This window comes from Budorcas taxicolor, chromosome 8 (genome assembly GCF_023091745.1).
Source record: "Budorcas taxicolor isolate Tak-1 chromosome 8, Takin1.1, whole genome shotgun sequence".
Classification (NCBI taxonomy): domain Eukaryota; kingdom Metazoa; phylum Chordata; class Mammalia; order Artiodactyla; family Bovidae; genus Budorcas; species Budorcas taxicolor.
This window is the reverse complement of record NC_068917.1, coordinates 42,554,974-42,574,145: the sequence shown is the minus strand read 5'-3', so window position 1 is coordinate 42,574,145 and position 19,172 is coordinate 42,554,974. Positions and strand designations below refer to the sequence as shown.

The 19,172-nt window shown below is 36.0% G+C and overlaps 1 protein-coding gene across 1 annotated transcript in view; it reads left to right on the top strand.

The window, feature by feature from the left end:
• The first annotated feature begins 6,996 nt into the window (after positions 1–6,996).
• JAK2 (Janus kinase 2) overlaps positions 6,997–19,172 on the top strand; it is an 84,047-nt gene continuing 71,871 nt past the window's right edge. The window contains exon 1 of the mRNA XM_052644834.1: positions 6,997–7,222. Coding sequence (XP_052500794.1) covers positions 6,997–7,222 — 226 coding nt within the window. The remainder of the gene's footprint in view (positions 7,223–19,172) is intronic.

Sequence of the window (19,172 nt, the reverse complement as noted above, 5' to 3'; positions counted from 1 at the left end):
AAACTCTGTACTTCCAACTTTAATCCTTTTCTCCAGAGGGAGACGGTTTTAACTCTGTTAACTTCTGGTAGTTCAGTCTGTTACCTGTACCATCATGTTCCTCCTCTTTTCTTCAGATTACAGGTTTCACTATTTTATTTCTTATTTTGGCTATCATTGTAACCTACAGTAATATTGTGACTTTATTTCTTGTTCCAGCAACCATTGGCATTATTTATTGATTTCTCAATTTCTAAGGTTAGTGCTTCTTTCCCAAGCTTTAGTTTAGCTTCCCTCCATGCTTTCACCTCTCAGCCATTTATGTTCTGTTCAGTAACCATAGTTAACACAACAATATTTATATTATACTGAGGATTGCTTATTATGGAGCCTAGAAGTATGCTATAATTTCATCTCCTTTCTTATAACGTTTTCTCCCACTAGAATCGCCTTTTTTTCTTTTCACTGTTTTCCTTTATCATGTCCACTCTGGGTGTTTTGTTTTGTTTTGAACTAATCATAGCAAGCAGTCTAACACTTTTTTCTGAAATCTTCCTTCTAGAGCTCCTCTGTTCCTATCTGCTCTGAGTGTGCCTCAGGCCTGCTGTTCAACTTTCATCATAACTTAACTTTATTACTTTCCAGGATTAGATCTATTTTCTGGACCTGATATCATCCTCTTTTTGGATTTACTCTTTGTGTGGTTTATTACATCTTAAGAAAATAACTTCTTCAATGCTGCTTTTGAGGTAAACTTTGAGTTTTTGAATGTTTGGCAACGCCTGTATTCTTCTGGGTAATAGTCCTAAGTTGAAAACCATGCTTGAGATTAGAGAACTCAAAATAATGAAACCAAATGAAAAGAAAAAGCCATCCTTAACCCTTCAGATTCTTTCCCTGTAGGTGGTCTTTACTTCTTAATTACTAAATTCAGCTGATTTTTTCCCTTCTGTTTCTTATTTAACTTCTTCATGATGTTTGATAATTCTTCTCATAGATAATTCTTCTCTTCTGTTTTTTTTTTCTAAAGGGAACCATATTTTTATTAAAATATACACATAGAAAAATGCACTAGTCAATTTTTATACAGTTAATTCTAGTTTTCTTCTATTTCTGGCCATTTATTTTCAAGATCTTTGCTACATTCTTCTTTATGCCCTCCATCTGTGACTTTTCTGGATAATGTTAAATGTTGTGACCTCAAGGATTTGATCTATCATCTTCTCTTCCTACCTCATACCTTATATCTGGACGTCATATGCATCTATGGCTATAGCTACCTTTATGTGTACTGACTGTGAAATCTGTCACAAAAGCACGCTATGTTTTCCTTAGCCTGCATAAATCTAGCTGCCTTTGGGATATCTCAGTCTGTATGTATCATAGGTAACTCAGTTCATTTTATGCTAAATTGAATTAATCATTCCTCCCAAACTATCCTTGTGTTCCATATATTCTATTCTGTGAATTATAATACTGGATACCCAGTCTCTCAAACCCCAAATTAAGAAATCATTCTTAACTACTCATATATCAAGCCAGTTACTACAAATATTCCTTTTAATTGCCTTATAGGTGGTTCTGACTGTAAATATCTAAAATTCATTTCTTCTTTCTTACTCTTTTTATCTATTTTGGCACTTTGTATATACCTAGTCACTCAATCAGCTCAGATTGAGGATGGATTCCTCCCTTTCACTTATGTACGTTTGGTGATTGAGCTAGGTTTATGCATAGACCAGTCATTTCACGGTATATATTCTGTTAAATGTTTTGAAACAGTATATGTATTGTTTCATATCTTAGAACTTTTTAGAACAATAATTACTGAGAATTAAATCCAAATTCTTATTCACTGATCATTTCTGTTGAAAACATGATGTTCCTATTACCATTTCTGACATTCCTGACAAGTTCAGGCTGCACTGTCTCTGCTCTTGTGCAGTTTATGTTATGTAATTGTCTTGGCTGTCCCCACACTTGGATTAGACATAATTGATCAAATGTGAAGTGAAAAGTGTGTTTGGATAGCCAAATATATGGTAGAAATGGACAAACTAGTAGAAATATGAAGAGATAAAGACAACAGAAGTTTCCTTGTTTTGATGCTACACAGGTATCTGGGGTAATTGTTTTAACATTTCTATTTTTCCTAAAAATACATATATTTAAAAAATGTTTTATTGGTGCATAATTCAAATACCATATGATTCACTCCTAGCCATACAGTTTCATTTTAAATCAAAAAGGCAAAATGACAATCTGTATGAGCATGAATAGTGAGAAGTTGTATTTAGATATTATTCCCAGCACCTTTAATAATAATTTTTGTACTTTTCTCAAACTATTCTCAATGAACTTTTCAGGTTTAGTAGTTGAGGGTGAGGGATTATGGAGAAAATAACCGTTTGTCTTCTAGAATGGTGTTATGGACAAAGTACACAAGGGAACAGAAGGAAAGGATTTTCTGTGTTACAGATTTTCTGATCATAACTTTTTGCTTACGAGTTTCTGTGATTTTGAGCTAAGAAACTACATGAGATCCAACTGGCTTTCTATGCTTTGCCTCAGCAATTGCTTTTGCTTCTGTTAAAGAAAAAGAAATTCTTTTGCTTCTTTTGAAACTGCTAAAATCAGACCTCAGATTTGAAGCTGGTGAGAAGAATGCCTTTTTGAACATATTTCTTTTAAAAAATAAGCGTACTTTTTTGTGAAATCCTTTTGACTTAATCCTTTACAATCTTGAAGATAACATCTGCTTGACTTGGTTTGAATGCAAATAGCATTTATCGTAAATGCAAGATAGGAGAGCCCTGGAAGGGCAGAAATTCAAAGAAAAGATTAACTTATTTACTAAAATGTTTTAGGTTGTACAGGAGTTGAAATCTGGAGAAGGACATCAGTTTCGATTTGACTTGGCTTCAGATAACTGGAATATACAAATAATCTCCTTTGTGAACCCATGGACTATATAGCCTGCCAGGCTTCTCTGTCCATGGAATTTCCCAGGCAATAATACTAGAGTGGGTTGCCATTTCCTACTCCAGGGGATCTTCCTGACACAGGGATTGAACCTGCATTTCCTGCTTTGGCAGGAGGATTCTTTACCACTGAACCACCAGGGAAGCCTTGCAAATAATATTGGATTTATTGTTTCTCTCTGTTGGACTTAGTGACTCCCTGGTTGTCAATAAACTAGTTACCTGCTAACTTTCTGTTCTTCCAACCTTTGCATTGATTTCCATCCTCATGGTTACCTTGTGGTTGCAAGAGAGTCATTGTATAGCTTCAGCCTCTGTGTCTTCATTCCGGGTAGCCTGAAGGAGGAAGTAGCAAGGAAAAAAGGGTGCACTTTATAGCTAAATTACCAAGGAGTGGACTTGTTGGATCATGGTATGAATATATGTATAACTTTTTAAAGGAAGTGCTGAACATTTTTGCAAAGTGTTTGTTCAGTTTAACATTCCCACCAGCAATGAGAGTTCTAATTTCTCTACAACTTTTTAAACATTTGGTATTAAATTTTCCTTTTTAATGGGTGTGTGAGCATATCTTATGGTTTTAATTTGTATTTCCCTAATTATTAGTGATATTCAGTAGTTATTCATAAGTGCTTTTGGACAATTTTGTATCTCCTTTTGTTGTTGTTCAGTCGCTAAGTCATGTCCGACTCCTTGAGACCCCATTCACTGCAGCATGCCAGGCTTCCCTGTCCTTCACTGTCTCCTGGAGTTTGCTCAAACTCATGTCCATTGAGTTGGTGATGCCATCCAACCATCTCATTCTCTGTCATACCCTTTTTCTCCTGCCCTTAGACGTTCCCGGCATCAGGGTCTTTTCCAATGATTTGACTCTTCACATCACATGGCCAAAGTACTGGGGCTTCAGCATCAGTTCTTCCAAAGCATATTCAGGGTTAATTTCCTTTAGGATTGACTGGTTTGATCTCCTTGCAGTCCAAGGGACGCTCAAGAATCTTCTCCAGCAACATAGTTCGATAACATCAATTCTTCGACAGTCAGCCTTCTTTATAGTCCAACTCTCCCATGCATACATGATGACTGGATAAACCGTAGCTTTGACACTACAGACCTTTGCTGGCAAAGTGATGTTTCTGCTTTTTAATACACTGTCTAGGTTTGTCATAGCTTTTCTTCCAAGGAGCAAGTGTCTTTTAATTTCATGACTGCAGTCACTGTCTGAAGTGATTTTTTTTAAGTGTGTTTAAATGTTGTTCCCCTCTTATTTTATTATCGAAAGATGTTTCTACATGAAGATGGTCTCCATTTCTCTGAAATGTTTGTTCCAGAAAAAGTTTATTCCTTATGCATATTGGTCAATTATCCATCTCAAATTAGTAGTTATGTACGGTATAAACTTGAGGTCAAAGTTCTTTTCTTTTCTTTTTTTTTCACCTCCCGTATGAATAACCAATTGACTGAGAAACATTTTTTGAAAAAACAATCATTTCTTCTCCACTGAAATGTAGTGAGGCATTTTTTCTGATTAGGTGACCATATGTGAGGTTTTTTTTTTTTGTATTCTGTTTCATATGTCTATTTATTTGTAGTTATTCCAATACCAACCTGACTTAATTACTCTGACTTTATAATAAATCTTGGTGTCTGGTAGTATAAATTCTCCATTTTGCTCTTCAAGATTGTCTTGGCTATTGTAAGTCCTTTTTGTTTTTCATATAGATTTTAGCTTGTAAATTTCCATAGAGTAAGCTGCTAAAATTTTAATTGGGATTGTGTTGGATCTATAAATCAATTTGGAGAAGAATCAAATTCTGGACAACATTGACTTTCCTATCATTGTCTATCACCATGTTCTGTTCTTGGCTTTTATTTTTTGTATTTGTCATAAAATATAATTGATTAACAATATTATATCCAGGTATACAGCATAGTGAGTCAGTACTTTTACAGATAGTACTCCATGGAAAGTTGTTGCAAGATAATGGTTATAATTCCCTGTGCTGTACAGTATATCCATGTTATTTTATACAGGGTAGTGTGTATGTCTTAGGAACTAAAGAGCCTCTTGATGAGGGTGAAAGAGGAGAGTGAAAAAGCTGGCTTAAAACTCAGCATTCAAAAAATTAAGGTCATGGCATCTAGTCCCATCACTTCATGGCAAATAGAAGAAGAAAAACTAGAAACAGTGCTGCTATAAATGTAGGGGTGCTTGTAGCTTTTCAAATTAGTGTTGTTGGTTTTTCTGAATATGTACCCAGGAGTGGAATTGCTGGATCATATGGTTATTCTATTTTTAGTTTTTTGAGGAAACTCCACACTTTTTTCCATAGAGACTGCACCAATGTATATGCCCACCACTATTGTAGTAGAGTTCTTTTTTCCTCCATCTTCTCCAGCATGTATTATTAGTAGACTTCTTGATGATGGCGATTCTGACAGGTGTGAGGTGATGCTTCATTGTTTTGATATGTATTTCTCTTATAATTAGTGATGTTGAGTATCTTTTCATGTTTCTGTTAGCAATCTGTATGTCTTCTTTAGAAAAATATCTATTCAAATTTTCTGGCCTTTTGTTTTTTTCTTCTAGCAATGTTTTCATTTCAGAGTTCCTACAGATATTTCAATAAATTTGTCCTTACATATTTGACTTTTTGATTCCTGTTATAAATTATATCAGGGCTTCCCTGGTGGCTCAGAGGTTAAACCGTCTGCCTGCAATGCAGGAGGCCTGGGTTTGATCTCTGGGTCGGGAAGATCCCCTGGAGAAGGAAATGGCAACCCAGTCCAGTATTCTTGTCTGGAGAATCCCATGGATGGAGGAGCCTGGTGGGCTACAGTCCACGGGGTTGCAAAGAGTCAGACATGACTGAGCGACTTCACTATCAGTTTAAAATGTTCATTTTTTAATTGGTTCTGGCATATGGGAATTGCAATAGATTTTTATATATTGGCTTTGTATCTTGTGATCTTATAAGCTCACTTTAGTAAGTTTTAGATTCTTTTAAGTTTTCTATGTACACAGTCATATCATGTGTGAATAATGATAGTTTTACCTTTTCCATTATACCTTTTATTTCTTTTTTTTTTTGCCACATTGCACTGTTCAGGACTCCACTACAATATTGATTAGAAGACATGATTTTAGACATGCATATTAAGTTTTTTAATTCAGGGAAAACAAGTTTGATATTTTGCCATTAAGTTATTAATTTTAGGTCTTTTGTAATTACTCTTAATTACACACGTTTGCTTTTAAACCTAGTTTGTTGAGTTTTTATCACGAACTATTATAGAAGTGTAATTCAATTTTGGCATTTAGTGAAACGATCATATATTACTTTTCTCATTTATTCTAATAATTAGTAAATTTTATTGGTTGAATTTTGATTATTCAGTTAACCTTGCATTTCTGGTATAAGTAACTCAGTCAAGATTTATTTTTGGCTGAACCACGTGGGTTGTGATCTTAGTTCCCTGACCAGGAATCAGACCTGGACCGCAGCACTGACAGCAAATGCCAAGTCCTAACCACTGGACCACCAGGGAATTCCCAAACTCAGTCAGGATTTATTATTCTTCTAAAAATTACTGGATTCAGTTTGCCAGGTTTTTTTTTTTTTCTTCAGTATGTATCTTATATCCTTATGAGAGTTACTATTGTGGAAAGATTACGAATTGCTGAAGTTTCATGTGATGGTTAACAGTAATAATGCATTTTCAGTTAAGGTATGTACAGTGGATTTTTTTAAAGATATAATGCTATTGTACACCTGATAGAGTACAGTATAGTGTAAATGTAACTTTTATATGTACTGGGAAACTAAAAAGTTGGTGTGACTTATTTTATTGCACTGATCTGGAACAAAACCTTCAGTATCTCTGAGAAATGCTTGTGCATGGTACTTATTCAATTAGTGGATTTGATAGTCGATGCTGTCAGTGAGGACTGCTTTATATATGAAGGATAACTATCAGTGTCACTTTGATTTGTAACTTTGGTTTCTCTTACAGGCAAATGTTCTGAAAACGACTCTGCATGGGAATGGCTTGCCTTACAATGACAGAAATGGAAGGAACATCCGCATCCCCTGTACATCAGAATGGTGATATTTCTGGAAATGCTAACTCTGTGAAGCAAATAGATCCAGTCCTACAGGTCTATCTTTATCATTCCCTTGGGAAAGCTGAGGAGGATTATCTGAAGTTTCCAACTGGAGAGTATGTTGCTGAAGAGATTTGTATTGCTGCTTCTAAAGCTTGTGGTAAGTATTAAAAAACAGTGTTTTTTTCTTATTAATATATGCTTGGTTTATTATACTCTAACACAATGTACCTGCTTAATATATTTTTTATGCTTCCATGACTGACAAGTGTTTTCATATGTATATAAAATGAGAAAATTACTAAAGTAGAATATAAGGTAAATTCCATGTTGAGCTAGTGGTATAGAATGAATGTGTTCCCCCCAAATTTGTGTTGTGACCTACTTCTCCAGTGTGATGACTTTGGAAGTGGGGTTTCCCAGAGATGAGTCAGTCATGAGAGTGGACCCCTCATCAGTGGGACTAGTACCTTTATTAAAGAGATTTCTGAGAGTTCCTTTGCGCCTCCTGCCATTTGTGGACATAGCAAGATGATGAATAAGAAAATGAATCATCTATGAACCAGGAATAGGGTCCTCATTAGACACCACATCTGCTAGCACCTTGATTTTGTACTTCCCAACCTCCAGAAATGTGAGAAATATGTTTGTTTTTTTATAAGCCACTTCATATATGGTAATTTTCTTATAGCATCTTGAATGAGCTAAAACAGCAGTTGGTACTGAGAAGTGGAAGGGCTAAAACAAATTTCTAAAAATGTAAAAGTGGCTTTGGGACTGGGTAATGGAAGAGTTTTGAGGTGCATGCTAGAAAAAGTCTACGTTGTTGGGAACAAATTTTTAAAGGAGATTCTGGTGAGGACTTGGAAAGAAAGAAGCAGAGTTGTAAGAAAACAATTTTCTTAGAGGACACTTGTGCAGTCCTGTGCAGAATATTGGTAGAATTGTGTTCCATAAAGACCATTCTGATAAGATCTCAGATGGAAATAAGGACTATGTTATTGGAAACTGAAAGAAAAGTGATCCTTGTTATAAAGTGTCAAAGAACTTGCCGGAGTTATGTTCATGTTTCAGTGCTTTATAGAATGTGGAACTTAAGAGCAATAAAATTGGGTATTTACTTCAAGTCATTTCTAAGCGAAGGGTTGAAGGTATGGCTTGAGTCCTCATGACTGCTTATAGTTGTGAAAAATTAATGCTGTTGCTGAGCTCCTTGGCTGCCCTGGATATGGTTCTGGCAGCCCCTAGTGCGGCAGTTATCCCTCAGCGGGGTGCAGGCAGCAAACTTTGGTGGAATAAGTATCTCCACTAGTGGAGAATGCAAAGGCCTTGGAGGCATGTCTAACTCCACCTATATTTCAAAAAAGGGAAGCATGGGGCAGGGCTGCCAGGAGTCTTTGGTGCCCAGCAAAGCTGGAGGGGCAGGAATGTTGCCCTGGTGTGCCCTGCAGGTGGGATCTCTGGTTCAGTGGGTCTGGAAGGCAGAGTATCAAGTTAGAGGGTTATTCATCAGCCTTAAGGTCTAATGGAATTTGCCTTACTAGGTTTTAGATTTATTTGAGACTTGTCACTCATTTCTTCTTTTCTTTTGGAATGGAAATATTTGTCCTATGCCTGTTGGAATGGGAACATCTATCCTATGTCTTTTCCACCATTATATTTTAGAAACACATAATTTGTTTGATTTCATAAGTTTACAGCTGGAGAACCTCTGGATGAATTGTACCTTGTTGTTCAGTTGCTAAGTATGTCTGACTCTTTGCGACCCCATGGACTGCAGCACGTCAGGCTTCCCTATTCTTCATCATCTTCCGGAGCATGCTCAAACTCATGTCCTTTGAGTCTGTGATGCCATCCAACCTCTGTTGTTCCCTTCTCCTTCTGCCTTCAATCTTTCCCAGCATCAGGGTCTTTTCTAATGAGTTGGCTCTTCTCATCAGATGGCCAAAGTATTGGAGCTTCAGCATCAGTCCTTCCAGTGAATATTCAGGATTGATTTCCTTTGGGATTGACTGGTTTGATCTCTTTGCTGTCCAAGGGACACTCACGAGTCTTCTCCAGAACCACAATTTGAGAACATCAGTTCTTTGGCACTCAGCCTTCTTTATAGTCCAACTCTCACATCTGTACACAACTGCTGGAAGAACCATAGCTTTTACTATACAGAGCTTTGTTGGCAAAGGGACATCTCTGCTTTTTAATATGATGTCTAGGTTTGTTATAGCTTAAGATGCCTTGGTGGAGATTCTTATTCCACCAGAGTTTGTGTCTCTTTTTTCTAAAGAGCAAGCATCTTTTAATTTCATGGCTTTGCAGTGATTTTGGAGCCCAAGAAAATAAAATCTATCACTGCTTTCACTTTTTCCCTTCTATTTGCCATGAGGCGATGGAACTGGATGCCATGATCTTCGTTTTTTGAATGTTGAGTTCTAAGACCGCTTTTTTTCACTCTCCTCTTTCACTCTCATCAAGAGGCTGTTCAGCTCCTCCTCACTCTGCCATTAGAGAAGTGTTATCTGCATACTGAGGTTGTTAATATTACTTCCTGGCAGTCTTGATTCCAGCTTGTGATTCATCCAGTCTGGCATATCACATGATGTATTCAGCATAAAAGGTAAAGAAGCAGGGTAACAGTATACAGCCCTGTTGTACTCCTTTTCCAATTTTGAAGCAGTCTGTTGTTTCATGTCTCGTTATTACTGTTGCTTCTTGACCTGCATACGGATTTCTTGGGAGGCAAGTAAGGTGGTCTGGTATGCCCATCTCTTTAAGAATTGTCCACAGTTTGTTGTGATCCACAATCAAAGGTGTTAGCCTAGTCAGTGAAGCAGAAGTAGATATTTTTCTGGAATTTCCTTTCTTCCTCCATGATCCAACATATACTGGCAATTTGATCTCTGGCTCTTCTACCTTTTCTAAACCCAGCTTGTGCATCTGGATGTTCTCAGTTCACATACTGCTGAAGCCTTGCTTTAGTCTCATCCACATCTGATTTGCTGCTGCTGCTGCTGCTGCTAAGTTGCTTCAGTCGTGTCCAACTCTGTGCGACCCCATAGACAGCAGCCTACCAGGCTCCCCTGTCCCTGGGATTCTCCAGGCAAGAACACTGGAGTGGGTTGCCGTTTCCTTCTCCAGTGCATGAAAGTGAAAAGTGAAAGTGAAGTCGCTCAGTTGTGCCCGACTCTTAGCGACCCCATGGACTGCAGCCTACCAGGCTCCTCTGTCCATGGGATTTTCCAGGCAAGAATACTGGAGTGGGGTGCCATTGCCTTCTCCACATCTGATTTAGATGATATTTAAATGAGACTTTGAACTCAGACTTTGAATTGATGTTGGAATGAGTTAAGACTCCTGGGGCTATTGTGATGGAATGAAGTATTTTGAATGTGAAAGGATATTATTTTTGGAGGGCCAGGAATAGAATGCTATAGGTTGAGGGAGAAGGACACAAACATTCAAATTCATATGTTGAAACATATTCTCCCAATGTGATTGTATCTGCCGATGTTTACCAGGTCATAAGGTTAAATATCACCTTACCCCAGTTGCTTTTCTACCCTTATGTGGCTTAGTTAATAGATAACTAAGTTATCTGGGTCTCTTAGAATTATGGATATTTGTGTCTGTTTTTTCAGGATGTAGTCAGTTATTTTATGGTGTGAAATATGTGTTCCTAAAAGACGCTGTGTTCTGCAGAATTGTGCAGTAAAAACCACAGGGCTTATAGGAAAAATAAGGTTAGGGGTATGACAGTCTAAACTTGGTGATATTAAAAAAAAAAACTTAGTAAAAACAGCACATGCTAAGTGGTAAAAAATATATATATAAATAGTACAATGTATTTGGCACTTTACCTTAAAAAAGTCATGACGCTTGCATGTGGAAGTGGATGTTGAAAAGGTTGCCTCCTGTGAGTTAGTATGAAGTCATAGAAGGAAGGTTATCTGAAATCACATGAGAAGTTGTAACACCACGTGTTGATGGGTGTGATTTATAACACATATGGTAAACTGAAATAGCTGGTAGGTGTTTGTTCCATGTATGGCCCTCAGTTTGGATTCCAGGCTGAAAGAATAACCCCCCAAAAAACATGAGGGCTGCTGGAAATGAAATACCCCTGCTACCTCTTTTTGGAACTAACACCCTGTCACTCCTGCTCAGATTCCATCGGCCAGACTGAGTCATATGGCCAAGCCAGTGTTGGCTCAGATGAGGTGGTCCTCTCAGGGAGTGGGAGGAAAAGATGGAGTATTTATGAGCAATAATGTAGTCTGCCACACTTCTCCCTCTTGGCCGCAGATAATTTTCTTTTTTCAGTATTTAAAATAAATTTTTCCTTCCTCAGTGAGGGTACCCAAAGCTGTCATTGAATCAGGTTTAAAATCCAGGTTCTCCCTATATTCTCTCAATTATGTCTGGATGGTCTCCTTGATTCACAAATCTGTGAAATGAGAAGACAGTTATTCTGATATCATATCTACAGCCTTGACAAGTTTTATGTTAAAGATATGAGATAATTAGCTCTAGTGTAGAAAAAGCAAGGTTTAGACAAAAGAGGCCATAGAGTTATCTTTTGGAATCCTCTCACCTCTTTGAGCCCTTTATCAGTTAGACTTTCTTGACTACCTACTCACATATCTATTATCTTCAAATTCCTTTCCGTTCCCATCCCCAAATGCCCTTTATTGAATGACCTTTTGTTAGGTGTAGCTTTGATGATAAAATAATTTATATTAAGTTATAAATAAGTTTTAATATTGAGATATTTGTTTTTAATGAAGAATCTTGATCTGTTATAACTTCTAATTATATAAAAAAAATGCTTAAAGGAGATGTATTTTTTAAAGTGGGGCTTCCCTGGTGGCTCAGAGGTTAAAGTGCCTGCCTCCAATTCGGGAGACTGCGGTTCGATCCCTGGGTCGGGAAGTCCCCTGGAGAAGGAAATGGTAACCCACTCCAGTATTCTTTTTAAAGTGACTTTTATTCTTTTCTCAGTTGAAATGAGAATATGAAGTTAATGTTACAGTGGTATCCCATTCACCTCTTACAGCTGGCTGAAATTTATTCTCATTGTTTACATAAAACACATAATTGTTTTATATGTGTTACTCAGTTCTTGCAATAGCACTAGGGTGTATGTGTGTATTGATAAGCATCTGATAGCTTTAAATTTTTTTAAATTTTATATTGGAATATAGGTGATTAACAATGTTGTGTTAGTGTCAGGTGTATAGCAAAGTGATTCAGTTTGACATTTATATGTATCTATTCTTTTTCAAATTATTTTTCCATTTAGGTTATTAAGCAGAGTCTTGAGTCTGAGTCTTAAGCAGAGTTTCCTGCAGTATACAGTAGGTCCTTGTTGGTTATCTATGTACATGTAAATCCCAAACTCTGATTCTGTCCCTCTCCCCAACCCTTTCCCTTGGTAACTCTAAGTTCTCTGAGTCTGAGTCTCTTTCTGTTTTATAAATAAGTTCATTTGCATTATTTCCTTAAATTTCATATATTAACAATATCATATGATAATTGTCCTTCTGTGACTTACTTAGTATGGTAATTTCTGGTTCTATCCATATTGTTGCAAATGGCATTGTTTCATTCTTTTTAATGGCCGAGTAATATTCTGGTGTATATATGTACAGCATCTTTTTTATCCATTCCTGTGTTGATGGCCCTTTAGATTGCTTCCATGTCTTGGCTGTTGTAAACAGTGCTGCAGTGAACATTGAAGTGCATGTATCCTTTGAAACTATCCAGTTTTTCTCTGGATAGCTATATGCTCAGGAATGGTATTGCTGGATTACATGGTAGCCCTACTTTAATTTTTCAAGGACTCTGCATATGGTTCTCCATAATGGCTGTACCAATTTACAGTCCCATCAACAGTGTAAGAGGGTTCTCTTTTCTCCACGCTCTTTTCATCATTTATTGCGTGTGGATTTTTTGATGATGGCCATTCTGACTGGTGTGAGGTGATCTCTTGCTCATATTTTTGATTTGTATTTCTCTAGTAACTGGGAAAGATTGAGGGCAGGAGGAGAAGGGGACGACAGAGGATGGGATGGTTGGATGGCATCACTGACTCAATGGACATAAGTTTGGGTGATGGACAGGGAGGCCTGGAGTGCTGCGGTTCATGGGATCGCAGAGTAGGACACGACTGAGTGACTGAACTGAACTGAATAAATTAGTGATGTTGAGTATTTTTTCATGTGCCTGCTTTGGAGAAATGTCTATTTAGGTTTCTGCCCATTTTTTTATTGTATCTTTTTTGTCGCTGTTGTTATGCATGAGGTATTTGTAGATTTTTGGAGACCAATCCCTGTCCTTCAGATAGTTTGTAAATATTTTCTTCCATTCTATGGGTTGTCTTTTTATTTTGTTTATGGTTTCCTTTGCTGTGCAAAAGCTCTTGAGTTTAATTAGGTCCCATTTGCTTATTTTCATTTTTATAAGCTTAGGAGCTGTGTTGAAAAGGCTATTGCTGTGTTTCATGTCAGAGAGTGTTTTGCCTATGTTTTTCTCTTAGAGTTTTATAATATCTGGTCTTACATTTAGGTCTTTAGTTCATTTTATTTTTGTGTATGGTGTTAAGGAATGTTCTATTTCATTTTTTTATATACAGCTGTCCAGTTTTCCCAGCAGTATGTATTGAAGAGACTGTCTTTTCTTCATTGTATAATCTTGCCTCCATTGTCATAGATTAATTGATTATAGATGCATCGGTTTATTTCTGGGCTTTCTATTCTGTTCCATTGATTTATCTTTCTGTTTTTGTGCCAGTGCCATACTGTTTTGATGATTGTAGCTTTATTCAGTAATCTGAGGTCAGGGAGTCTGATTCCTTCAACTCTATTTTTCTTTCACAGATTGCTTTGACTCTTCAGGGTCTTCAGTGTCTCCATACAGATTTTAAGATTTTTTATTCTAGTTCTAAAAAAATGCCATTGGTAATTTGATAGGGAATTGCATTGAGTCTGTGTTTTGCCTTGGGTAGTATAGTCATTTTGACATTATTAATTGTTGCAATCCAAGAACATGGTATATCTTTCCAGTTGTGTCGTTTTCAGTTGTTTCCATCAGCTTCTTAATAGTTTTTGGCATATAGGTCTTTGTCTCTTTAGATAGGTTTATTCTTAGGTATATATTCTTTTTGATGTGATGATTGTTTCTTGAATTTCTCTTTCTGATCTTTCATTTCTAGTGTATACAAACAGAATAGATTTCTGTGTATTAATTTTATATCCTGCAACTTTACCTAACTCTTTAATAAGCTCTAGTAATTTTGTAGTAGTGTCTTAGGGGCTTTCTATGTATAGTATCATGGCATCTGCAAATAGTGAAGTCTTACTTTTCCTTTTCCAATTTGGATTCCCTTTACTTCTTTTTCTTCTCTAATTGCTGTGCTGAGGACTTACAAGACTGTGTTGAATAAAAGTAGTGACAGTGGACATCCTTGTCTTGTTCCTGATCTTAGCAGAAATGCTTTCAGCTTTTCACTGTTCAGTATGATGTTAGCTATAGGTTTGTCATATATGGCCTTTATTATGTTGTATGTTCCCTCTGTCCCACTTCTGGGAGAGTTTTTGTTATGAATGCATGTTGAATTTTGTCAGAAGATTTTTCTGCATTTATTGAGATGATCATATGGTTTTTATTATTCAGTTTGTTGATGTGATGATTCACACTGATTGATCTGTGGATATTGAAAAATCCTTGCATCCCTGGGATAAATCCCACTTGGTCATGGTGTATGATCCTTTTAATGTATTGTTAGATTTGAACTGCTACTATTTTGTTGAGGATTTTTGCATCTATGTACATCAGTGATATTAGCCAGTAGTTTTCTAGTGATATTTGTTTTTTGTTGGTATTGGGATGATGGTGGCCTCAGAGAATGAGTGTGGGAGTGTTTTACTCTGCAGTTTTTGAAATAGTTTCAGAAGTAAAAGTAACTGTTTTCTAGGTGTTTGATAGAATACACTTGTGAAGCCATCTGGTCCTGGACATTTGTTAGCTGGGCGTTTTTAAATCACAGTTTCAATTTCATTGCTTGTGATTAGTCTATTCATATTTTCTATTTTTTCCTACCTCAGTTTCAGGAGTTGTACTTTTCTAAGACTTAGTCCATTTCTTCCAAATAATCCATTTTATTGACAGATAGTTGCTTGTAGCAGTCTCTTATGATTCTTTGTACTTCTGTGATATGTGTAGTAACTTCTTTTTCATTTGCAATTTTATTGATTTGAGCCCTCTCCTTTTTCTTGATGAATTAGCTCGAGGTGTATCAGTTTTGTTTATCTTTTCAAGTAGCCTACTTTTAGTTACATTAATCTTTTCTGTTTTTCATTTCTATTTCATTTATTTCTCTGATCTTTATGATGTCTTTTCTTCTAATAACTTTGGATTTTGTTCTTTAGTTGCTTTCAGTGTAAGATTAGCTCATTTATTTGAATTTTTTCTTGTTTCTTGAGGTAAGGTTATATTGCTGTAAACTTCCATCTTAGAACTCCTTTGCTGCATCCCCAGGGTTTTGAATTATCATGCTTTTTTTTTTCATTTGTCTTTAGGCATTTAAAAATTTCGTTTTTGATTTATTCAGTGATTCATTGGCTGCTTAGTAGCATATTGTTTAGCCTCCACATGTTTGCATGTTTTTTTGTATTTTTGTTGTTTTTTTTTTAACAGATTTTCTTATAGTTGATTTGTAAATTGATAATGTTGGAAAAGATGCTTGATATGGTTTTAATGTTCTTAAGTTTACTGAGGCTCTCTTTGTGGGCCAGTGTGTGGTCAGTCCTGGAGAATGTTCCAGGTGCACTTGATAAGAATATGTATTCTGTTGCTTTGGGGTGAAATACTATAAATATCAATTAAGTCCGTGTGCTTTAAGGTGTTAAGACATATGTTTCCATATTGATTTTCTGTCTGGGTGATCTGTCCATTGATGAAAGTGAAGTGTTAAACTTCTCCCTTTTTATCTTTTGTTATTGTTGATTTCTCCTTGTATGGCTGTGAGTATTTGTCTTATTTATTGAGGTGCTCCTATGTTGGGTACATTTATATTGACAACTGTTTTGTCTTCTTTTTGGATTTATCCGTTAATCATCATGTAGTGTTCTTCTTTGTCTCCCATGACAGTCTTTGTTTTAAAATCTGTTTTATCTGATATGAGCATTGCTACTCCAGTTTTCTTTTGATTTCCATTTGCATGAATACCTTTTTTCATCCCCTCACTTTAAGTCTGTATTGTTTCTAGATCTGAAGTGGGTCTCTTGTAGACAGCATATGTATGAGCCTATTTTTTTGTGTCCATCCAGCCAGTCTGTGTCTTTTGTTTGGAGGTAATTATCGATATGTGTTTCTTATTGCCATTTCATTAATTGTTTTGGATTTTTCTTTGTAGGTGTTTTTTCTTCCCCCCTTCTTTTGTTCTCTTGAGATTTGATGGCTAACTTTAGTGTTTTGTTTGGATTCTTTTTTCTTTTATGTGTGTGTATCTATTGTAGATTTTTGGTTTGTGGTTATCATGAGGTTTTGTAATGGCAGTCTGTATATAAACAAGATTGTTTTAGGTTGCTGATCTTTTAATATCAAATGCATTTCTAATATTCTGTATTTGTGCTCTCCTCACAATTTCTGGTTTTGATATTATATTTCTGTGTGGATGATTTCCTGCCTTTACTGTATATTTGCCTTTACCAGTGAGCTTTTCCATTTGTAATTTTGTTGCTAGTTGTGGCCTTTTTTTTCTACTTTGAGAAGTTCCCTGATGATTTTTGCTGAAATGCACCTTGTAATCATAATAAGATCAACAAGAGCTGGTCCTGTCACAGCATTAACTCTGGAAGGGGAAATGTCTGTGGAGGCTCACCTCAGTCCTGGGTGGGTCTTTAGGTACTTCTGGTTCCTAGCAGCATTATTGATAAGCTGAAACTGACACACAAGTTAGTATGTTTATCTCTCTTTTAAAGTGAGGAAATTAACCAAATGACTCTTTTTCTTTGACTTGATCTGACAATTCCTTTTGGAGTTTTGGAGGTAGAGTTGTCAGGGTCCTACTACTGTTTAATACTGACAATTCTGGCCAATCCAGAGATAGTTCAGACATTTATTCAGCCAAGGCAATACCCTTGGTGCCATCTAATAGTGAATCATACCCAGTGGGTATGAAGTAATGTCTCATGTTTGTTTTTTGTAAATACTTTATTGATATATAATTCAATTCCATGCATTTGAAGTCATATGTTTCACCCTTAAAAATGTACAGTTCAGTATTTTGTATTATCCTCACAGAGGTGTCCAGCCATCACTACCCTCAAGAGCCCCTGTGCTTGTTAGATATCACTTCCTAACTCTCTATTCTAACCCAGTTTCTTAGACAACCACCAGTCTAGTTTCTGTCTTAGTAAATTTACCTTTTTTTCTCAGTAAATTTGAATCATACAATATTTGGTCTTTTGTTACTGACTTCTTAAGCTCATGTAATGTTTATAAGGTTCATTCATGATGTATCACTTCAGTTCTAAGCTTTTGTTTATCTTAGAATGTCTTAATTTCTACTTCATCTTTAAAGAACTATTTTGTCAGATATAAAATTCTCATTTGACTTTTTTCTCTTTGAGCTCTTTAATTATAACATCCAATTTCTTCATGACCATATTGGTTTCTGATGAGAAATTGCTATGAGTCTTACTGAGAATGCCTAATTGAGGATTCCTTGTATGTAATGAGTCATTTCTCTCTTGCTGTTTTTGATGTTCTCTTTATATTCATCTTTTGGTGGTTTAATTTTTAATGTGTCTTGGTGTGCATCAATTTGCATTTATCATTGTGCAATTCATTCAGCTTCTTGGATTTGTGTGGTTCATGGTTTTCATCAAATTTGGGGAGTTTGGGGCCATTATGTTTCAAATATTCTTTCCTTTTCTCTACTCTCTCTTCAGATCTCTGCAACTGTCATAATGTAATGTTGGCAGGCTTGAATGTATCCCACAGGTGTATTAGTTTTGTCCATCTTTTTTCTTTTCTTCCCCTGCTCTTCAGACTAGATAATCTAATTGACTTATCTTTAAGTTAGCTGATTATTTTATCTAAGCCTGTTTTTGAAACAGTCTAGTGGATTTTTCATTTCAGGTGTTGTACTTCTTTGTTCCAGATTTTCACTTTTTATACTGTTCCGCTTTGTTTACGCATCTTTCTCCTGGTTCCTTTAGTGTTTTGTCCATGGCTTCCTTTAGCTCTTTGAGCACATTGAAGACAGCAAATTAAAATTATTTAATAGTTTTGATTGATTAAATCACTTTATGACTTAATCAATCATTAAGATTGACTCTAATAACTCTAGAGCCATGGACCAGAGTTTCACATTGGGAATACCAGCTGCCATCTCTAAGCCCTTCCTGAGCAGAGAGCAGAGTGGAAGTGCTGCTAATTTTTCCCACCATTTTAAAATTGTCTTTTTCCTGACTCAGGAATGCTTGGTTGTTGCATATCTTTGACTGTTTTCCAGAGTTCTCATGAAGTTGCTTTCGAGGGTTTTTACTGTTTTTTGTTGTCGATTTTGTATGGGAATACACCATTTTCACTGATGTGACTCTGCCTTTACTTCTGTAATCATGGTTTATTCTAGTTCTTCAAACATATTTATAACGACTGCTTTGAAATTTTTGTTAAATCTTACATCTGGGTCTTCTTATAGGCATTGTCTGTTAGCTTCCTGTTTTCTTGCCCAAGAATTACACTTTCCTGTTTCTTTGCATATCTCATAATCCTTTTGTTAAAAACTGGACATTTTAGGTGATATAGCACATCCAGATTCTGATTCCTTTGGGGGATTTTAAAATTATCTTTCTGTTACTGATTTTAAAAAAATTTTTTTCTATGTTCATAGTGCGTACTCTATATAATTTCAATCCTCTGAAACTTTTTGAGACTTTCATTGTTACTTAGGTTATCTACTCTCTTGTTTAATGTTTCACATGCATTTGAAAATAGTGTATAGTCTAACTTGCTAGGTGTAGTGTTCTCTAAATGTAAACTAAATTTGGTTAATTTTAAATTTTATATCCTTTGTTTATTTATTTTGTCTTCTCACAATTTCTGAG